This window comes from Taudactylus pleione, unplaced genomic scaffold, assembly GCF_031769625.1.
Source record: "Taudactylus pleione unplaced genomic scaffold, aTauple2 ptg000707l, whole genome shotgun sequence".
NCBI lineage: Eukaryota > Metazoa > Chordata > Amphibia > Anura > Myobatrachidae > Taudactylus > Taudactylus pleione.
Window position 1 is genome coordinate 2,513,559 of NW_028285109.1, and position 18,786 is coordinate 2,532,344.

Here is an 18,786-nt window from a genome sequence, read left to right on the forward strand (position 1 = left end):
TTTAAAAACAAACTTCCTGACATATCGTAGCAGTGACAATTTTATAAATGACCCACGTTGTGCTTTATAGGACATTATGAAAAGTACGATTGCTTTATACAACTAAATATGTGTTAATATGCAACAGAAGGAAGAAAGTAAGATACCTCAAAAAGAGGGATACTGGGTTGGAAATGTGACATAATAAAATCAAGTCTAACTTTTGTTACTTGAAAATCAATGAAAAATATAAGAGAAACACTCCTTTAATATTATAATCTCTGTTGTTCAGTGATTTTTAGTGCTGTGATGTTGTATATTGATATGTATCCAATAAAATAAGATTATGCTTATGGCGATATGTTTGGGGTTAGTTTATTAATAATGTATGAATGTGGCTTCTGAATCAGCATTCATGCATTACCAGAAGCAGCATTTATACATTATTAATAACTAACCAAAAACATTATCACCATAAACATAAATCTTATTTTACTTGATAGCGTGAGTGCCTGAATTGCTCTATTTTGGTCATTCACAAAAATGATCAAATTGGACTCATATTTTCGTGGGCAGCTTCATATCAGATATATCTAAATAGTGCATAAATGCAGTTAATCCTAAAATGGCTCACAAGGGTTCTCTTACCAATAGCTGTCATTTACCTATGGCTTATACACTGCCCTCTTCTGGTAGAAAGCATACTGGAAATACAGTGATCAATTGCAGTTTAAATTCTACAAATAATTCTCATTTTCCATTATCTCCTGACACTGGTGAAGCCCATTTGAATTATTATTTCTGTTCAACACAAATTTCAATACCAATGTATTTTTATGTCACTCGTCAGTAATGTCAACAGGTCCGCGCTGGTGGATTTAGCTCTGTGTCGTTAACTATAAAATGCCATTGTATGGCTGTAAACTCACCTAGCATATACTGATTTTCCACTTCAAAGGCATCTGGACACTGAGGAAATTCAACCCACAAAGGTCTATATAAAAAAAACCCACAAATGTAACATTATTATAGGACTCACATCTAGGCCAAAGGTCATTATACCTATACATTCTAACATTAAGATAACCTCCTAAGTAAAAGCCTAATTGTACTATACACATGCTATTCTTGAGAAATATACCGGTAAGCTATAAAAGCACATTCCTTCTTCCCTACATCACAAGTGCCTTGGTCATTATCTAGATTAGCTGATTAGCTGTTGTCATGTGAGCCTGGTGTCATGTGACCACACAGAGCCAAAGTTCTGAAAGTAGGCAGTGTGATGATAAAGATCGTAAAGCTTCCCAATAGCACAGTGTACATGACTCTGCCTGCACATGAGCGTTTAAACTCTTATTAATCCTGAAGGATGCTCATAAGTGCCCAGAAGATGACTAACTTCATGCAGAGGTGTAAAAAGGTGAATCTAACATATGTAATCTTAAATATATAATAAATGTAACAAATCCTTAGTGTATGTTATTTGTTCAAATATCTGTTAAATGTGCCATTGTATATGGGCGACAGGTACTCTCTAAGTAATAGAATTGACATTGATCCTTACCTCATCACTGGCTCAGCAAACAGATGTGTTCGGTAGAAGAGTAGGTACCAATATGGGAGCAGAGAGTAGCGTTCCTCTATCACTCTCCTGATTATGTGACAGTTATCATCACCAAATAGCCATGGCTCCCGGCGCTTTGTGTCCTTCATAGCGTGCCCTCGAAAAAAAGGTTGGAAGGAGGCGGCCTGGTACCAGCGGACAATAAGCTCAGGATCTGGGTCTCCAACAAAACCGCCAACATCAGCTGGTTAATAACAAAGCAAAGAGAAATCTTAAAATACTACAAATACTACATTCTGTAGACTGTCTTATCCAGAATCTTTTGTTCTGTTCTGCCTACATGAACATAGGGCAATAGTTTGCGGTGTCCTTTACCTCCACAGAAGGATATCCCGGTCACACTGAGAGTAAGTAACATTGGGACAGAGATTTTCAGATACCCCCACTCTGCTTTGTTATCTCCAGTCCATACTGCACCTAGAGTGGAAGAATACATTTATGATGTTTGTTGTATCATTTATGCATAAAGTTACAGCTAGGACGATTAGTGTGATCTAACATTTATTTTTTTAAATAGCATGCGCTGTACCTTGAATATGCACCATGACGGAGGATATAAGAGTGGCTGCGTGTGGCTGGATCTCTTCGTCCATAAGGCCGGATTTGGGCGGCTACTTGTTATTGCACAGAAAATATTGGGGTCATGGGAGCATTGTGGGCCTGTAGCCAAGGACCGTGCTGGTTTTAGGCGTGCGTACAGAGAAGGGACGCCAGCTCTTGGATCTATTTATGTGTGCTTATTGATGGGTGACTCTATCATATTTTCAGAATCAGTCATAATAATTCCCAATTTCTTTTAAAGAAGAATCCGATTAAAAGTTATGTTTTAATTATGTTCATTTTCTGATATCAACTATATGGTATTTATGGGTGTTTATTGATGGGTGACTCAAAGAATCACTTGCTGCACATTGGCCGAAGCCAATGGCAGGTTTTTTCTGAGTATTTGCAATCCAAAACCTGAGATTAGTTTTTTAAATCAGAGTTATGAATTTACAGCAGAACCTCCACCATGAATCCTTCCCAGTTCATCCCACCGCTTTCGCTTAGTATGTGAGCACTTATGAGCAGGTCCTTTCTCCCACTTCTTCTTCCCTATCACATTTAGGGGTATATTTACTAAAGTGAGATTTTTTAGAAGTGGAGATGTTGCCTATAGCAACCAATCAGATTCTAGCTATTATCTTCTAGAAGGTGCTAGTTAAATATTAAGTAGAATCTGATTGGTTGCTATGGGCAACATCTCCACTTCTAAAACGTCTCACTTTAGTAAATATACATCTTAATGTCACGCTCCGCTCCCATGTCTCCTTCTCCTCTTCAGCGACTTTGTTTGTTCTCCCATACATTGAGTACAGGATCACTGATAACTGAATACTCCTGCTAGCTTCAATTAGTTGCCCTACCATTGCCTCTGTTACCTGTCGTACCCAGTCTGTGGTGTTATAATGATGTTTGGTACTATAGCCGGCCATTAAGTATTGTATTTATGCTCTGATAATCGGTTATTGTAAAAAAAAAAAATTTTTCCAATTATTGCACAGTGGACGCTTTGTGGCGCCTTATAAATTATTGTTTGTAATAATAATAATAATAATAATAATAATAATAATAATAATAATAATATAATTAGAATAATACAAGTGTGTGTATGCAAACAGACATATACTTATCTATTTAGTTACATGTAATGGTTCAAAACCTGAAAATACAAAATAAGGATGAAAACCTTGTTCCTTTGTAAATTAGAATAGCTCTCAGTTTACTACATGTATCTGCGATTTCTGCAAAAAACGATACATGTCCTGCAGCCTCCTGTGAGAGTACAATAAGAAGTGATTACTATAAAAATCAGCTAAATAGAATAAGACAGAAATAGAATACTAAATACAGTGTACGTGTAAATTGCCAATACTGACCCTACCCAACATATATTTTGGAATTGTTGAGATGTCACCTTAACCCTAACGCTAACCCTCCCTCTACTGCCAAACCCTGACCCCGCCCCCCATAGATTAACCCTAACCTCCCCTCCCATCCTGCAGCCTAACCTTAATACAGTATCGACATTCTGACAATGTAGGTAGACGTTTCGCATGTCGACATTCTCACAATGTCCACATGTTGCCTCTTAACATCTTCACAATGTCAACAACATAATGAATGTCGATATTATTATTATAGACCTAATGATTACAGTTCCTATAATAACATCACCTAATAACTCATTGGTACCCAACATTCCTCCCTCGGCCAAACTAGTAGCACTATGACAGCCTTATACAGGGACTAGTACAATTCAGAGTAACTCACCTCCTGTTAATGTGACAATGGATTCTTGTCCCACTCTAATGCTCTGTGTGGCTCTATGCTGTCAGCATATAGTGTTAAGATGCCCACACATAGCGATTTTTCATCCAATTTGGCCGATTTTGACGACGAATCGGGTAATAAAATTACAACTCGTGAGTTTATACTCACGAGCACGATGTCGCTGCGCGTCTCCACTCGTCATTCCTCGCATCCTCTGATCTGCCGTGCTGTAGGGCAGATTAGCCAACCTGGATCACAATGGTAGCCGATCGTGAGGGTTTTTTCCCTCACGACGAATCGTACGATTCATCGCACAACGCGGATTTTGATTGACAGCTTCCTGTGCACGCCCCATTGCCATCTTGTGCAGCATCGTGTATGGAGGATGATAGACGCACATTCAAGAGCCTGCACACTGAAGTCTTGTTTTGCTGGAAGTTTGGTGAGTATTTGTACAGTTTAAATGCAACCACAATGACCACCAATATGTGCTCCCTCACTGCCCACCAATGTGTTCTCCCCTTGTAATAAATGCATGACATAGCCACCACCCGCCGTATTGAGGCGGGCGGTGGCTGGGTCATGCATTAAGCTCCCACTGCCCACCAATGTGTTCCCCCAGGTAATAAATGCATGACCCAGCCACCGCCTGCCGTATTGAGGCGGGCGGTGGCTGAGTCATGCATTAAGCTCCCACTGCCCACCAATGTTTGGCCCCAGGTAATAAATGCATGACCCAGCCACGGCCCGCCCGCCGTATTGAGGCAGGTGGTGGCTAGGTCTTGCATTAAGCTCCCACTGCCCACCAATGTGTGCCCCCTACCTAACCACTAACTTGCAACCAATGTCATGGGGCCACCTAATAATTAATTAGAAAAGCAATCATTTTTTTTTTTAATTAATAGCCAAAAATATTTAATCAAGATAAACAAATACATTCCAGGAAGATTATTCATATTGAAATAACATATTATATTAATAATAAACAGGTTTAAAAATCAATTCAATACAGATAAAATAAAAATAAATTTTAAGTAATATAACAAAAAAATAAATAAACACGTATTTAACAAAATAATCACCATACATTACATTTAAAAACACACATTATTTAAAGCTGAGGTCTTCTACCTTTCGGTCTCCAGCTGTTGTGGAACTACAGATCCCAGGATGCCCTGCCACCCACCCTTGGGAAATAACAGCATGTTAAAACTGGTTTTAGGGCATCCTGGGATCTGTAGTTCTACAACAGCGACAGGCCCAAAGGTGGAAGACCCATGCTGTCAAACAAAGAAAAACATTATATTACCAAGAAATGAACACATGACATTCCTGTAAAAGAAAACACTATTACAATACCATAACAAACCTTTAAAGACCTGTAAAAAAGAAAATATTAAAACATTAAAAATGTTAACTATAACATTAAATTTAACAAAACTATATACACAAATATTTAAATGTCTTTTTTTTTCCTCTTCATAGATAATGTCCATGGATAGTGAACGTGAATTGAAATCCTGCACTTGAAAGAATGTCTGTGGAAGATCAGTTCTTGGAAGTACCACAATAAGTCGCACAAGTTGGCCGCACTAGAGGTACTTTTGGAGTATACGTAAAAGAATATTTCTGATGCAGACCTGAAAACTGTACGGCAAAAGATTCAAAATCTCAGGACAGTGTACATTAAAGAAAAAAAGAAGGTGGATGACTCCAAAAAATCAGGAGCGGGCACAGATGAAATATATATTCCTGCGCTCTGGTACTACCATATGATGTCATTCATCAGTGATGAAGAGCCTCAAAGGGAATCTATCATCTTGATGGCTGAGCGTGAGGTAGAAGAGGAGGTTGCAGAAGTCGTGGTAAGTAGTGACACAGTTTAAACCGAAATCCTTAATGTTTTTGTTGTTAAATCCCAAATGTCCAAATTAGTCAGTAGTTCACAGGCAGCCCTCCTGCCATGGCACAACACCTGGTCCGTTAAAATAGGCCCATGTACTCCTCCTTCACTTCTTTGGCACATGCAGTGGCTGTTGTTGTAATTGGTGGTAAAGACACAGATGTAAAATGTCCAATGTCCTCCAGGGGTCCTACATCTTCTGGTCTAGCTGGGACTGGTCCTCGTTGGGTAGATTTTCTTCGCAGAAAGTTGTGCAGCACACAGCACGCCATCACGACCCAGTCTATCTTCTCCACACGTAGATTGATGGTGGTGTGGAAAATGCTGAAGTGGTTGCTCATATTCCAAACGCATTTTCCACAATACGCCGTGCCCGGGATAGACGGTGTGTGCAAATAGCTTCATCACATGTTCATGTAATGCAAAAGCCTCATCTGCGACAAAAATGTAATTTAGGCCGTGCTTTGTCTGGTCCAGTGAGGGCAAGTTGAGGGTTTTGCTGGCGAGTCTGGTAGAAAGCCGTCTTTTTGAAGGACCCACCATCCGAAGCACGGCCATTCTTGCCGACATCCACAAACAGAAATTCGTAGTTGGCATTCACCACTGCCATGAGAATGATGCTGAAGAATCCTTTGTAGTTGTAGTAATATGATCCGGTCTTGGCAGGCGGGTTGATGCGGATGTGTTTCCCATCGATGGCTCCTCCGCAGTTAGGGAAATTCCAACGATGCTGGTCCACTCCTCCACGGTGTTAGGAAACTGTAAAAATAGTAAAAAAGGGGTTAAAACATGACTAAAATATTTTCTTTTTCTTTTTTTCCTATATAGACTCCCACCCAAGACCCTGATTTAGCATCCACACCGGACCTCAGTCTGCTCGGTGGTGACAGTGAGCCGGAGAATACCACACAAGTGGAAACTCCACTTCCACCTTTACCCTAATCTTCTTCACAACAACCGCAAAAAAAGAGAAAAAAAAACAGGGGAGAAAGGAGAACCTTACTGAACGTGAGGACAATTTTTTCCAAAATGCAGAACGGCTGCTGTAGAAACCCCCTGATGCAATAGATGATTTCACAGCTCATGCGAACAGCACATTGAGAAATAAGGATTCAGATATCCAAAGAAATTTTCTCAGGTTAAACTACGACCTGTTGAGTCACTGTATGAGCAAAAATATCTCCAATTCTACATACATAGCAGACCCAATGCTATTTTCCCCTGCCCCAAATAGGTATGTCCACCCCCCACCCTGCCCGGTTAGATATTACTCCCCCACCATGCACCAGCACGACCTTGTATAATGCTCTGCTGGATGCAGCAGATGAGTCGCCCCAATATACAGAGATGTACATTTTTTCTTGCTTTTAATATCACCAAATTTTATGAATTCTAATAGGTGCTTGCTGCATGGGATAGGGTGATGATGACGCCATTTGGACAAGGTCACTACGAACATGGCACAAGTACACATTGCTGGAAGCCGGGGCCACAATGTGTGGTGTGTTTTTCTTACTTACCTTGCAATACTGGTACTGTAGCACTTTAACGATGGCTTTGCAGGTCTCCGGAATGATGACGCCCAAGGACTGAGGTGAGATGAGTGTCCCAAACTTCAGGTCTTCAAATTACCTTCCTGTAGCCAGGTACCTCAGGGTAGCCACCAGTCTCTCTTCAGCAGGGATTGCCCTCCGCCACCTTGTGTCCTGTCTCTGGATGTGGGGGGTCACCAGATGCAGCAATTCCTGGAAGATGGCGTCATCCATGCGCAGGTAGATTCGATAGTCGTCCGGGTTGTTCTCCTTGATCTCCATCAGCAGGGACATGTGAGAGCGTGTATCCCTTTGAAGAAGCCACTCCTTGGTCCAGCATGCTCTCGTCCTTCTTCGCTGGGCCCTCTTCCTAACCTTCCGGACACTGGCTTCAGCGACCAACACTCTATACCGATAGGGATGCATCAGTACAGAATTCAGGAACAGGATAGAATGCAGGTAGGTAGCACACACTTGCAGGTAGAATAAACTTTGTAAAAGGCAAGCCATATACAAAGAGCACAGTAGCAATGTACAGGATTCAGCAGGAATACACCTAGCCTCATCTAGTAGCAGAGCAGAATGTACACAGAGTTTAAAGGGTGCCTGCTTTTTATACTCCCTAGATAGCCCCACCCATAGTTATGGCTATTTAAATTTCCCACCAATAGTCAAGAGCCTGTTTTTTTTTTTTTCAACTCACGATTTGTTATGGCCAATCTCACGATGCGTACGATCCGATAGATCGTGAGATCGTAAAACAGATTGGGTGTCTTTTTTCTAAAATCGTGATCACGACGGCAAGGGAGCTCCCGTGAAAGTCCATGAGGAAATTGGATAAGAAATCGGATCGTGAGCACATTGGTATGTGTGTGGACACCTTTAGAAAGACAGCACTATTTATAGAAGCAGCAAACTTATACAGAAGTAGTTTCCAAAAATGCTGGTGTCCTGCAGTGTAATAATAGAGGCAGCACGCATTGGTCACTGTGAGACCACCATTATTCATGTTATCACTGATAACTGCCGGCCGAATAAGCTGAACACTGGGATGGCTGTGAGTGGTAAAACTATGTTTCTCTGCAAAGTTTCAGCCACCAGGGATAGGGAGCTAATTTTATAAAGGGGGTATTAAAATCAAAATAATTTCTGTCTAGGTTTATTATTATTATCTTTTATTTTTAAGGTGCCATACAGTTTCCAGAGCGCCATACAGGAAAAATACAAAGTAACAGTGAAACTTGACATATCATAGGTAAAGTAAATGTTGACATATCTTAGAACCAACACAAAATACTGCCAAACTAGGTAGGAAGGGGACAAGGAGCGAGGGTGGTGTAAGGGAGAGCAAGTCTTGGGTCTATACCCAATGACAGATGAGCACACAGTCAAATTTGCTGAATGGGACTAGGAGACAAGAGACAAGGAGCACTGGAAGCAAGTACAGTGCCAGGAGGGGTTTAGTGGTCTACTCATCCTCCACTCCTGGTTCTTATACTTGGGAAGTATTTATACTAGCTGGTGGTGGCAATGGTTAATTATTTATTTCCAGGTAATGTTAGTTCCTTAAAGAGATATAAATGTTAAAGTAACAGATGTAATGCCATTTAGAAAATCATGAAATTCACCATAACGTTGAGATCCAGCAAAGAAAGACCTTGTCAGGACAAATGGTCTCTCCTGCCCTCCTGACCGTTGAATCAGACCCTCTGATGTGGACATTTGCTAACAACAACAAGAACACAACAGTTAGTAAAACAACTGCTCTAAAGCACCAGATGTAATGAGATTTTAAGTAAAGTTAGTAAAGTACAAGGAAAACGATCAGTGCTGCATATACTCCGGCACAAAGGTCCATCAAGTAATTATCACTTCCACAACATATACAGTACAGTATAGATAATACTACAAATGTTTTTTTATAAGTTTAACAATCCAAATATGCTTTTTTTGTATTATTTATAAAAATAAAGGAGGATTTATTGTCTTACTTGTTAAATCCTTTTCTTCGACTCCATAGAGGGCACAGGGATCACTCTGGGCATAGCCTGGAGAGGGAGAATCTGGGCACCAAATAGTTACTAATTTTCTTCCCAGTAGCCCCCAGGCATCGTCTGCACTATACCTCGCCCCCAGCCACCGGCCAGCAAACCATTGGCAGGAGCAAGTAGAAGAATAGGGAGAATGAAAACCAGAACACACTCAAAACACACGTCAGAAAAAGGTGCGCCAAAACCGGCATCAGAGAAAACAAAACTCACAAGCCAAATGCGTCAAGGTAGTCAAAGAAAATGATTTATCAACATAAGACCATAAATCCTCCTTTCTTCTTCCTTCACTAGGGGGCACAGGGATCAAGTGTGGCGGATAGCAAAGCAGTGCCACCAGGATAATCTATTCAGAAACCAGCCAGCCAGCTTGTGAAAATCGTACAGGACCACAGAGAAACTTATCTCCGGGTCTGTTCATGGAAAAATGACCGGAAAGCCTACGTTCCTAAATGCGTCCTCTGGTGAGGAGTCTGGAACGCGGAAAGCCAGATCAACACAAACCCAGGTAGGAGAGGAAGCGAGACACAACTCTGGGTAGGAACCCAAGCGAGACCGTAGAATGGTCCGATCTAAGAATAAGACCAGATGCTCAAACCGACACCCACCACGCTAAGCAATGGTAAGAAGTAAGACCACTGTCCCAGTAAACCAACCCAAGGAATCAAGACTCCTAAGGGAGCCTACCGAAGAGTCCCGATGAACCAAGGAAAGGTTCAGTGGAGCCAACTGGTAAGAACAACCGATGACTACGCAAAGAGGATGCCCTAAAAAATAAAACGTCCAAACCTCTGGTAAGCGAAACAATAGGTCTGAGACTAGTATCCCCAGGAAGAGGGCCAAAGGCCCAAATTCACATAAAGAGAGGATTCAAGATAGCTGGAATGATCTGAGGAAGAATCCTCTAACCTAACTCCCCATTAGGTCCTCTGATTCGGAAAAAAATTCTGACCGAAGTGGGCTACTCTGCATGCAGTAGGGTACAACTGACTCCTCTGGAAAAAACCCTCCTATCTTTTGGGACGGGTGACAAGAGCCACTCTGGCAAAACGAGGTGGACCAGAATTCGATGGAAGTACGGGCTCGAAGACCCAGAACCGATCGTAAACGAAAACGCATGGAAGTGCCGACAGAGAAGTGGAAGGAGTTGCGTCCTACATCTGCCATGGACAAGCTAAGCCATGAAGAACCCTGTGCTCCCTTCCAACTGTGACCCATGGGGCATGAACAGTGGAGGAATGAGAAATAAGAGTGGAAACTTCCACTGTACCGCCAGAGCGACCAATAGGAGAGCTCCGAAAAGTCTAGAGCCGAAACAATATCTTGGTAACTCACGGTTATGTGAGACACCATAAACTTGATGTCCGTCAGGCTCCAGCAATCAGAAGGTGCCGAAAAGTGTCAGACTGTAAAACCCACTTGGTTAGCAGTGTTTTGCCTATGGACGGCAATAGATTCCTGCCTAGGAACAAGGTTGTTTATAGGTGTGGCGATTGTAAATTTTGCAAAGCTCGCCCAGGAAATACATCTAAAGTGGTAGAATTTAAAACTACAGACAGGAGTTTCAAAATTACTGATTTCATAATGTGCAATACAAAATATGCAATTTATGCTATTGAATGTACTTGTGATTTAGTGTATGTGGGCAAACCAAAAGGCAACTTAAACTTAGATGGGCCGAACATGTCCGAAATATTCTTAATGGATATTATGGTCATCCTTTTCGGCCCACTTTAAAAATAAATATGACAAATCTGTGAAGGGCATAAAGAGGTTCTGTGGTTTATCTGTTGTTAAAACCAATTGGAGAAATAATAATAGGGATATTCGTTTAGCCCAAAAGGAGATGCGGTGCATTTATGATTTGAATACTCTCAAACCACAGGGTTTGAATCATGAATTTGAGGTAAAATGGTTCCTCTGAAATATATATATTGTTTCCTTATTTTCCTGTCATATTTTTACCATATTTATCATACCTTTGTATGTTTTTTATTTTTGTATACCCTTTTTATGTATTTTTATATTATATTATACTAGATATTGTTCATATATCCATTCATGTTTTTTTACTGTATACAATTTTTTTTAAAAAGTATTGTATACAGTATGTTTTATTCTATTGTTCATTCATGCAGCCATCCAGGTTTAAATGATCTTTTGAGTCCATCATTCATGTACTAGGTTTATGAATTGTCAAATACAGAGGCTGGTATGGACAAATAGAGATTCCGATTAGTTACCATGGAGACCACCATGAGTAACGTTCGGTGCAGATCACTTCTGTGTCCAAACAGAAGTTGATCATGTGATTTGAACAACTTTATTGAGATGTGAACAAGTGGAGAAGATGGCGCCCATTTGTTTACATCTCGCGGGGGATGCGCCGGCGGTGACCAGCTCCATTCTGGCTGCATGTCTTCTAGCACAAGTACCCTTGTGATGATGATGTGCAGCCTTGATTTATATATGGGGCATCTATATTTTATCGTTCTTTAACGCCGGCTAACTTCCGTTTTTTGATTTCCAGTTGGGAGGTACTTAAACCCCACCTCTTCTCAGTTACACGCCACCTTGAAGAAGACACACATTTGTGTCGAAACATGTTGGAGGAGTGCTAAGGGGATTCTTATTTCATCCAAGACCTTGATCCAGGACCTCTGCAGCTTTGGAAGTACCCGGGCTCTGTTAGTTGCTGTTGTTTCTGTTTGATCTGCAATACACCATCTGGTACGAAATAAACCCTTTATTTTATACCACTTTGTTATAATAAAACCTCTTTTGCGAATTTACTGCACCATGAGGGGTGTTTTATGTTTATTTGCATGATTCATCTGTGAACTTGGACAATCCAGTGTCCCAAAGAAACCCTGATAAGTGTGTGAATAGTCCTGTTGATGTAAGAATCAGTGTGAGCATCCATTCTACAGCTCATTATATTAATTTTTATGGTAAAGTCCTTCCACTTATTAAGAGTCTAAAGATACCCTTATATGAGGAGCACCATACTTACTGATGTAAGATATTATGTAAGCATCTGGGTTCAAATTCGGCACTTGTAAAATAGTTTTGTCATATCATTCCTATGAGTCAAAGATACCTGTATATGAGGATTATCCCACTCGCATATGTTCGAATTTAATGTGAGCAGAATTTTGCCTCTTTTTGCATGAGAACACTGGGTGTGTTTTCACGGTGTTCCCATCTAAGACACTGGTGACATATACACGGCCCTATTTGGTTGTGTTTTTAGTTGTGACCATCATACTTATACAATCTTTATTTTGTTTCCTTGTTCCATTCTATTGAGAAATTTCCCTGTTGGAAAGAAGACATAAAGACAAGAAAACTTCCATATCACAGTTGGACAATATTGGCGCAGGAGAGCATTACCTCTATTTTTTATATTTTTTTATATTTGTAGAGCCCACTTACCCGAGTGAATGACCTGGCAGCCTAAGAGTCCTCTGCTCCAGAAAAACTGCGGAAAGGAAGGCTGCCTACAGAGCCATAAAATGAAGCTCCGCCCAAATGGGGGAACGGCTGACCGTGTTAAAGGAACCTCAACGAAGAGCGCTACCCTGATGGCTTATGTGGGTAATGTGAGTTGCACTGTAGGGTCAGAACTGGACCGGACTATGCTGGAGGCAAGGTAGAACCAGACAGAGAGCTCTGAAGACCATCCAGAACAGCAGAATGAAGATTGGTAACAGGCTCCCCTGAGCTGTTCACCGATCTAGAAAGTCTATTGAAAGTTTACTGCTCTCCACCCATGAAGATATGCATTGGTGGTGAGAAGAACCCCTGTCTTTGGTCCCAAAGGGAGAGGAGCAAAGGCATTGAACCTGCGACTGTCACATGCTGAAGCTGTAAAACTTGTGCACTAGCGCCTTGAGCCACCACAAAAAATGGACGAAAGCTTGTATCATAAAAAGCAGACTGGATCTATGTCCTTGGGCCTGAATTTCCCTGTGAAGAGGCAGGGAATGAAACAGAGCAAACTGCAGTAACTCCACCCGTCGAAGGGGTAGCTCAGAGAGTCCAAGATCTGCCTGCAATAATGCTCGGTAGAGATGCCAGAATAGAGGGAACGGCAACCAGAAGACTGTTAGTCTAACGGCAGGGAGGAATACCCGCCAAATCCTGGAAAGCAGCAAAGCTCTCCATTAAGGGGATAAGCTTCCAAAAACGTATTCATCCATGGGACCACAGAAGATCTACCTTGAGACAGATGGATATCCAGTGACTGAGCCCTGATGAGCAGGTTGAGAGGAGCTGCCATGACTCTCCTGAACCTCATGAAAAATACGAGGAGCTGTGGACCTTCCCTAACAGTGATACCAAGCTGGAAGTGACTGTCCAGCACAGCATACCTGAGGAAGTGCTGATTCGGATGGTCATATGTAAATAGGCATCCTAGATGTGAAAGGATACTCCAAAAACCTCTAGTCTGAGTGAATGATGGAATGGAGAAACCCCATGTGGAACCTGAGAATGCTGGAGTCCCTGCTAGCTCCCGTAGGATAAGGATGGGCTGGAAAAAGCAGTCCGGTGTCTGACCAGAAAGAGACTAATATAATAACTTGCACCTTCAGAGACAAGGGACCTTGACAATGACCATAGAGGTCATAGGGGAGTGAACAGTCTCTCAGAGCTCTGGCTGCTCCTGGGAGTGCTTGAGAAACCCGCTAGGGCATATATGAGTTCCTTATGGGACTCGAACCTGGGCTGTGTAGGTTCCACGATGGGAACACTACCCCTGAGTGGTTAATCAGCTAGGTTGTTTGTCAGAAGTAGGATCTAAACCCACGTCTCTAGAGGAGACTGCGCCCTAAACCACTTGGTCATCCTAACCCCATGCTTTGGTTCCCCTAGTGGAAATCCACCCCAATCTGTGTAAACAGACCTGTCAGCTGTGTGTCGGACTAAGCTCTCCTACGTCAGGACCCAGGGCCCATAGAGGACATTACCCAAAGAGGGAACTAACAACAGTACACATTGTAACTCACAAGGGTGATGTTAATTCTGTATTATGTGAAAATGTTTTTATAAGTTTTGCTTTTAATGCAATTAAATTGATTTTAACAATATTTTATTGATTATTGGAAAATAGTTTTGGGTGTACTCTGGAGATGTTATAATAACATATTAATTATATCTTCAGACATATAACATTACACAGTACATTTTGAAATTACGGTTATTAATTTATAATTAACCAATCAATATTGGCAAACTAAATATATACTGGCGCTCTCAAAAACAAAAAAACCTTTATATATATATATGTATATACGCACAGAACTAATGGGCAATAATAGTGTTTAACAAACCAGCCCTAAATAGAGCAGGTAGGAGTTAAATGTATACCAGACTAGCTATAGTGAGTAGACATGGAGACAGGAGCCCAACTACTCTCTGGAGATGTGCTGAGGCATGTTTTTGTAAAATGGCTGCCCAGCATCTCTCTATAGGAGGGGAGAGTGAGAGATCAATCACACTGGGTCAGGCTGTCTGTTAAGAGCGAGCACGCCAAGGTACGAGGGGGAGAGGCTAAAAGGAAGAGCCGGACTCCCCCCTCTGGTATAGACTCTAGGGACATGGCCCTCACCGCTGTCAACAGCGTCCTATTAGCTGGTGCCCTGGCGGCCTAGTGTGTGGAATGGGGACCAACTCTACCAGCACCACCGGTGGTCTCCACACCGGCGATGTTAAGTTGCGAGCATGCGGCTCCCTGCAAACATGGAGCTGCGCTTACCTGTCCCCAACTGCAGGTAAGCAGGCACCAGGAGTGGTGGTGTGCTTGCCTTCCCACCGCAGAAGTCACCAACTGCCGCCAACGGCGCTCAGGTTGTTGGCGCGGGAATGACGGTGTCCCATAGGACACCCTGCACTGCTCGCTCTTTGTAGAAATAAAGTGATGTAATAAAATAAAAGTAACAGTTGGCCACTTAAAAGCAGTCCCCACAAAATGGTGCCCTTGCTCCTGCTCGGCACCAAACTTGAACTGGCTGGCTGGTAACTGGGGGGCGAGGTATAGTGCAGAGGGAGCCTGGGGGCTGCTGGTAGGAAAATTAGTAACTATTTGGTACCCAGATTCTCCCTCTCCAGGCTATACCCAGAGTAATCCCTGTGCCCCCTAGTGAAGGAAGAAAATATATTTTTGTTAAAACTAACATGTAAAGTTGTGTTACAAAAATGTAAACTGTCAACATACTCTCACAGTGAGCAATGTGATATAAAAAAAATACTTTCCGGTGAAATACATCAAACCACAAAAAGGGAAATATAAAAGGTGCACAATATGATGAAATGGCCCTGTACCAATGTGCAAAATTATTTCAATCTGACAATAACTGGAGGCTCTCCAAAAATATACATACACAAAGGGGAGCAATTACATGAAATTGTTGGCAAACTACAAGTGTCTTTATTTGGAACAGTGTTTCCCAGGCAATTATATAAACAAGTTCCATCCTGTCCAGGCATATAGAGCCTGCATGTGCATTGTGCATGTCAGGGATGTTAGTTTTCAACAGGTACTATATATTACAGATAGAATACAAAGAATATATAAACGAGTCTGTTGTACAGAGATCAGTATGTATGTGCATGTGAATGTACATAGTGTGCGTGTAGAAGTGTTCTGCTGAGAAAAATAATTTCGCCCAAATAAGATCATTATTAATTATTTTTGTCCCAGTAATCAATAATTGTTGCCTTTAGTAAATCTAAAAATCGCATAAAAACAGGCAGTATCACTAACAGGACTAGTACATTTCCGTTCCTGGACTTTTGCACTAACGCAAAACTATGCAAGATAGAGAAGATAACAACCTCCTAAAAAGCATCTATCGATGTAAAGAGATATGACGAATACCAAGCTTGACATCTACCTGGTAGAACCCGTAGAGATTATGGAGATCCCTGTGTTCCCATCCCCGGTGATGCACAGCATGCTTTGGCATGGTTCCTTCTGATGATGTAAACACTGAGGGCTCGTTCATATCATTCCAAACAAATAAGATGTTGGTAGAGTTCTGTAAGATAAAATGGGGGTTTATCAAAATCTCCATGACATAAGCAGTGCTGGGCTGAGGACACACTTGTGTGCATTATATACAGTCAGGTGCATAAATTTTGGGACATTGACAGAATTTTCATATTTTGGCCTCTATTCACCACCACAATGGCTTTGAAATGAAACAAACAAGATGTGCTTTACCTGCAGACTTTCAGATTTAAATCCAAATCAGGTGAACGGTGTAGGAATTACAACGGTTTCTATATGTGCCTCAAACTTTTTAAAGGGGCCAAAAGTAATGGGACTATCAACTCAAAAGCTATTTCATGGACAGGTGTGGGCTATTCCCTCGTTATTTCATTATAAATTAAGCAGGTAAAAGGTCTGGAGTTGATTCTAGGTGTGACATTTGCATTTGGATGTGTGTAATATCAATTCCTGTGCAGCTCAAGTCCCAGCCCAGCACCTCAAGTACACTGTGTGCAGCTTTCGTCACCCAAGATCCCTTGTGCTTACTCTGTGGCTTTATACGTGTGTAATACCAATTCCTGTGCAGCTAAAGTCCCAGCCCAGCACCTCAGGTACACTGTGTGCAGCTTTCCTCACCCCAAGGTCCCTTGTGCTTACTCTGTGGCTATGTACGTGTGTAATACCAATTCCTGTGCAGCGAACGTCCCAGCCCAGCTCCTCAGGTACACTGTGTGCAGCTTTCCTCACCCCAAGGTTCCTTGTGCTTACTCTGTGGGTATGTATGTGTGTAATACCAATTCCTGTGCAGCTAAAGTCCCAGCCCAGCACCTCAAGTACACTGTGTGCAGCTTTCGTCACCCAAGATCCCTTGTGCTTACTCTGTGGCTTTATACGTGTGTAATACCAATTCCTGTGCAGCTAAAGTCCCAGCCCAGCACCTCAGGTACACTGTGTGCAGCTTTCCTCACCCCAAGGTCCCTTGTGCTTACTCTGTGGCTATGTATGTGTGTAATACCAATTCCTGTGCAGCGAACATCCCAGCCCAGCTCCTCAGGTACACTGTGTGCAGCTTTCCTCACCCCAAGGTTCCTTGTGCTTACTCTGTGGCTATGTATGTGTGTAATACCAATTCCTGTGCAGCTAAAGTCCCAGCCCAGAACCTCAGGTACACTGCGTGCAGCTTTTCGCTGATTCTGTGATGCACAGAATATGCAACATTTTAAAAATATACAGTATGCTACTCCGCTCTGAGCGTCCCAATCGCACTGGGCATCTCGCACCATATGGCGTATAGACAATAGGGCGTATAGTTACTAATGGTCGATTTTAATTGTTTTAAAATCGAACAAAATGGATGTTGTGTTTCTGTGGCTAAATCACACGTTTACTGACAGACTATTTTTTTTTTAAGTATCAGTAAATGTGTGATTTAACCTCAGAAACACAACATTGATGTTGATCGATTTATATTCATTTTAAATTGATCAAAAATTACCTTAGTAAATAAGTTATGAGGACACATCTGTATGATCAATTCTTTCTGCTGTGTGGTGCGATGGGAAATTTGTCATTCCTAGGAGTACTTTTCTATTTAGTGCTAGTGAAATTTACACACACACAGCTAAATGATGTCCTAAAGTTTGGGGTAAACAAACGGTGGAGGTCTAGTCTCATGGATGGAACTTTTTGGAAGAATCTTGAGATAATGTTTTCTTCCCCTACATGTAATCCAATATGCTACCAAAATCAAACATTATGTACCCTCAGAGAACAATGTAAAGTATGGTTACGTGAAGTAAAGAATACAAATATTATCATTCTCATCGAACCCAATATATTTCATAGTTGAGGTAGAAATACCCCTTGTCATTAGGGGATCAACATTTAGGTATTTTTACGTATATACACGTATATCATGAGACTGCACTCCTGTATACCTTGTAGTGGCTACATATTAAATGTGCTGGAGTAGGATTGTACAAATGATGTATTTATTGTATGACATACTATTAATGCTAAGGACTAACATGTATTTGTGGCAGTGCAGTATCACAGGGTATGGGCAGAATAACTACTGTACAATAACTGCACTTGCTCTTTCCACGCTACTCATTCGCTAAAATGTGCAATTAATTAAAATTGCCTGTAGACCTAATATTGCAAGTTGTTACACAGTAATATCTATTTCCAAACTGTTGGAGCTGATCGGAAGTATTCTCCTAGCCTGTCTGCATTAGTACAGTCATTTTAGTTCAATAGATCAGGTTTTAAACACTTACCTTGTATTTATCAAGTGAGAACTGGGAGGAGTACCATTCTCGGGCAGCAGGGTTTGTAAAGTCCAGATAACAGGAGACTCCTGAAAACAGAGATAAGACGCTAACATGATATTC

General features: G+C 41.6%; 1 protein-coding gene across 6 annotated transcripts in view; it reads right to left on the minus strand.

Annotated features, from left to right (window-relative positions):
- GANC (glucosidase alpha, neutral C) overlaps window positions 1-18,786 on the minus strand; it is a 140,025-nt gene that overhangs the window by 43,510 nt on the left and 77,729 nt on the right. For all 6 annotated transcript variants that reach the window (XR_015872495.1, XM_088456494.1, XM_088456496.1 and 3 more), the window contains 6 exons: window positions 18,673-18,752; window positions 16,296-16,439; window positions 8,980-9,076; window positions 1,919-2,020; window positions 1,544-1,787; window positions 909-973 (listed from right to left, as the gene is read on the minus strand). Coding sequence is in view for 5 of the 6 variants with exons in the window: in XM_088456494.1 (XP_088312620.1) it covers window positions 909-973; window positions 1,544-1,787; window positions 1,919-2,020; window positions 8,980-9,076; window positions 16,296-16,439; window positions 18,673-18,752 (732 nt within the window). In the remaining variant the exon portion in view is untranslated. The remainder of the gene's footprint in view (window positions 1-908; window positions 974-1,543; window positions 1,788-1,918; window positions 2,021-8,979; window positions 9,077-16,295; window positions 16,440-18,672; window positions 18,753-18,786) is intronic.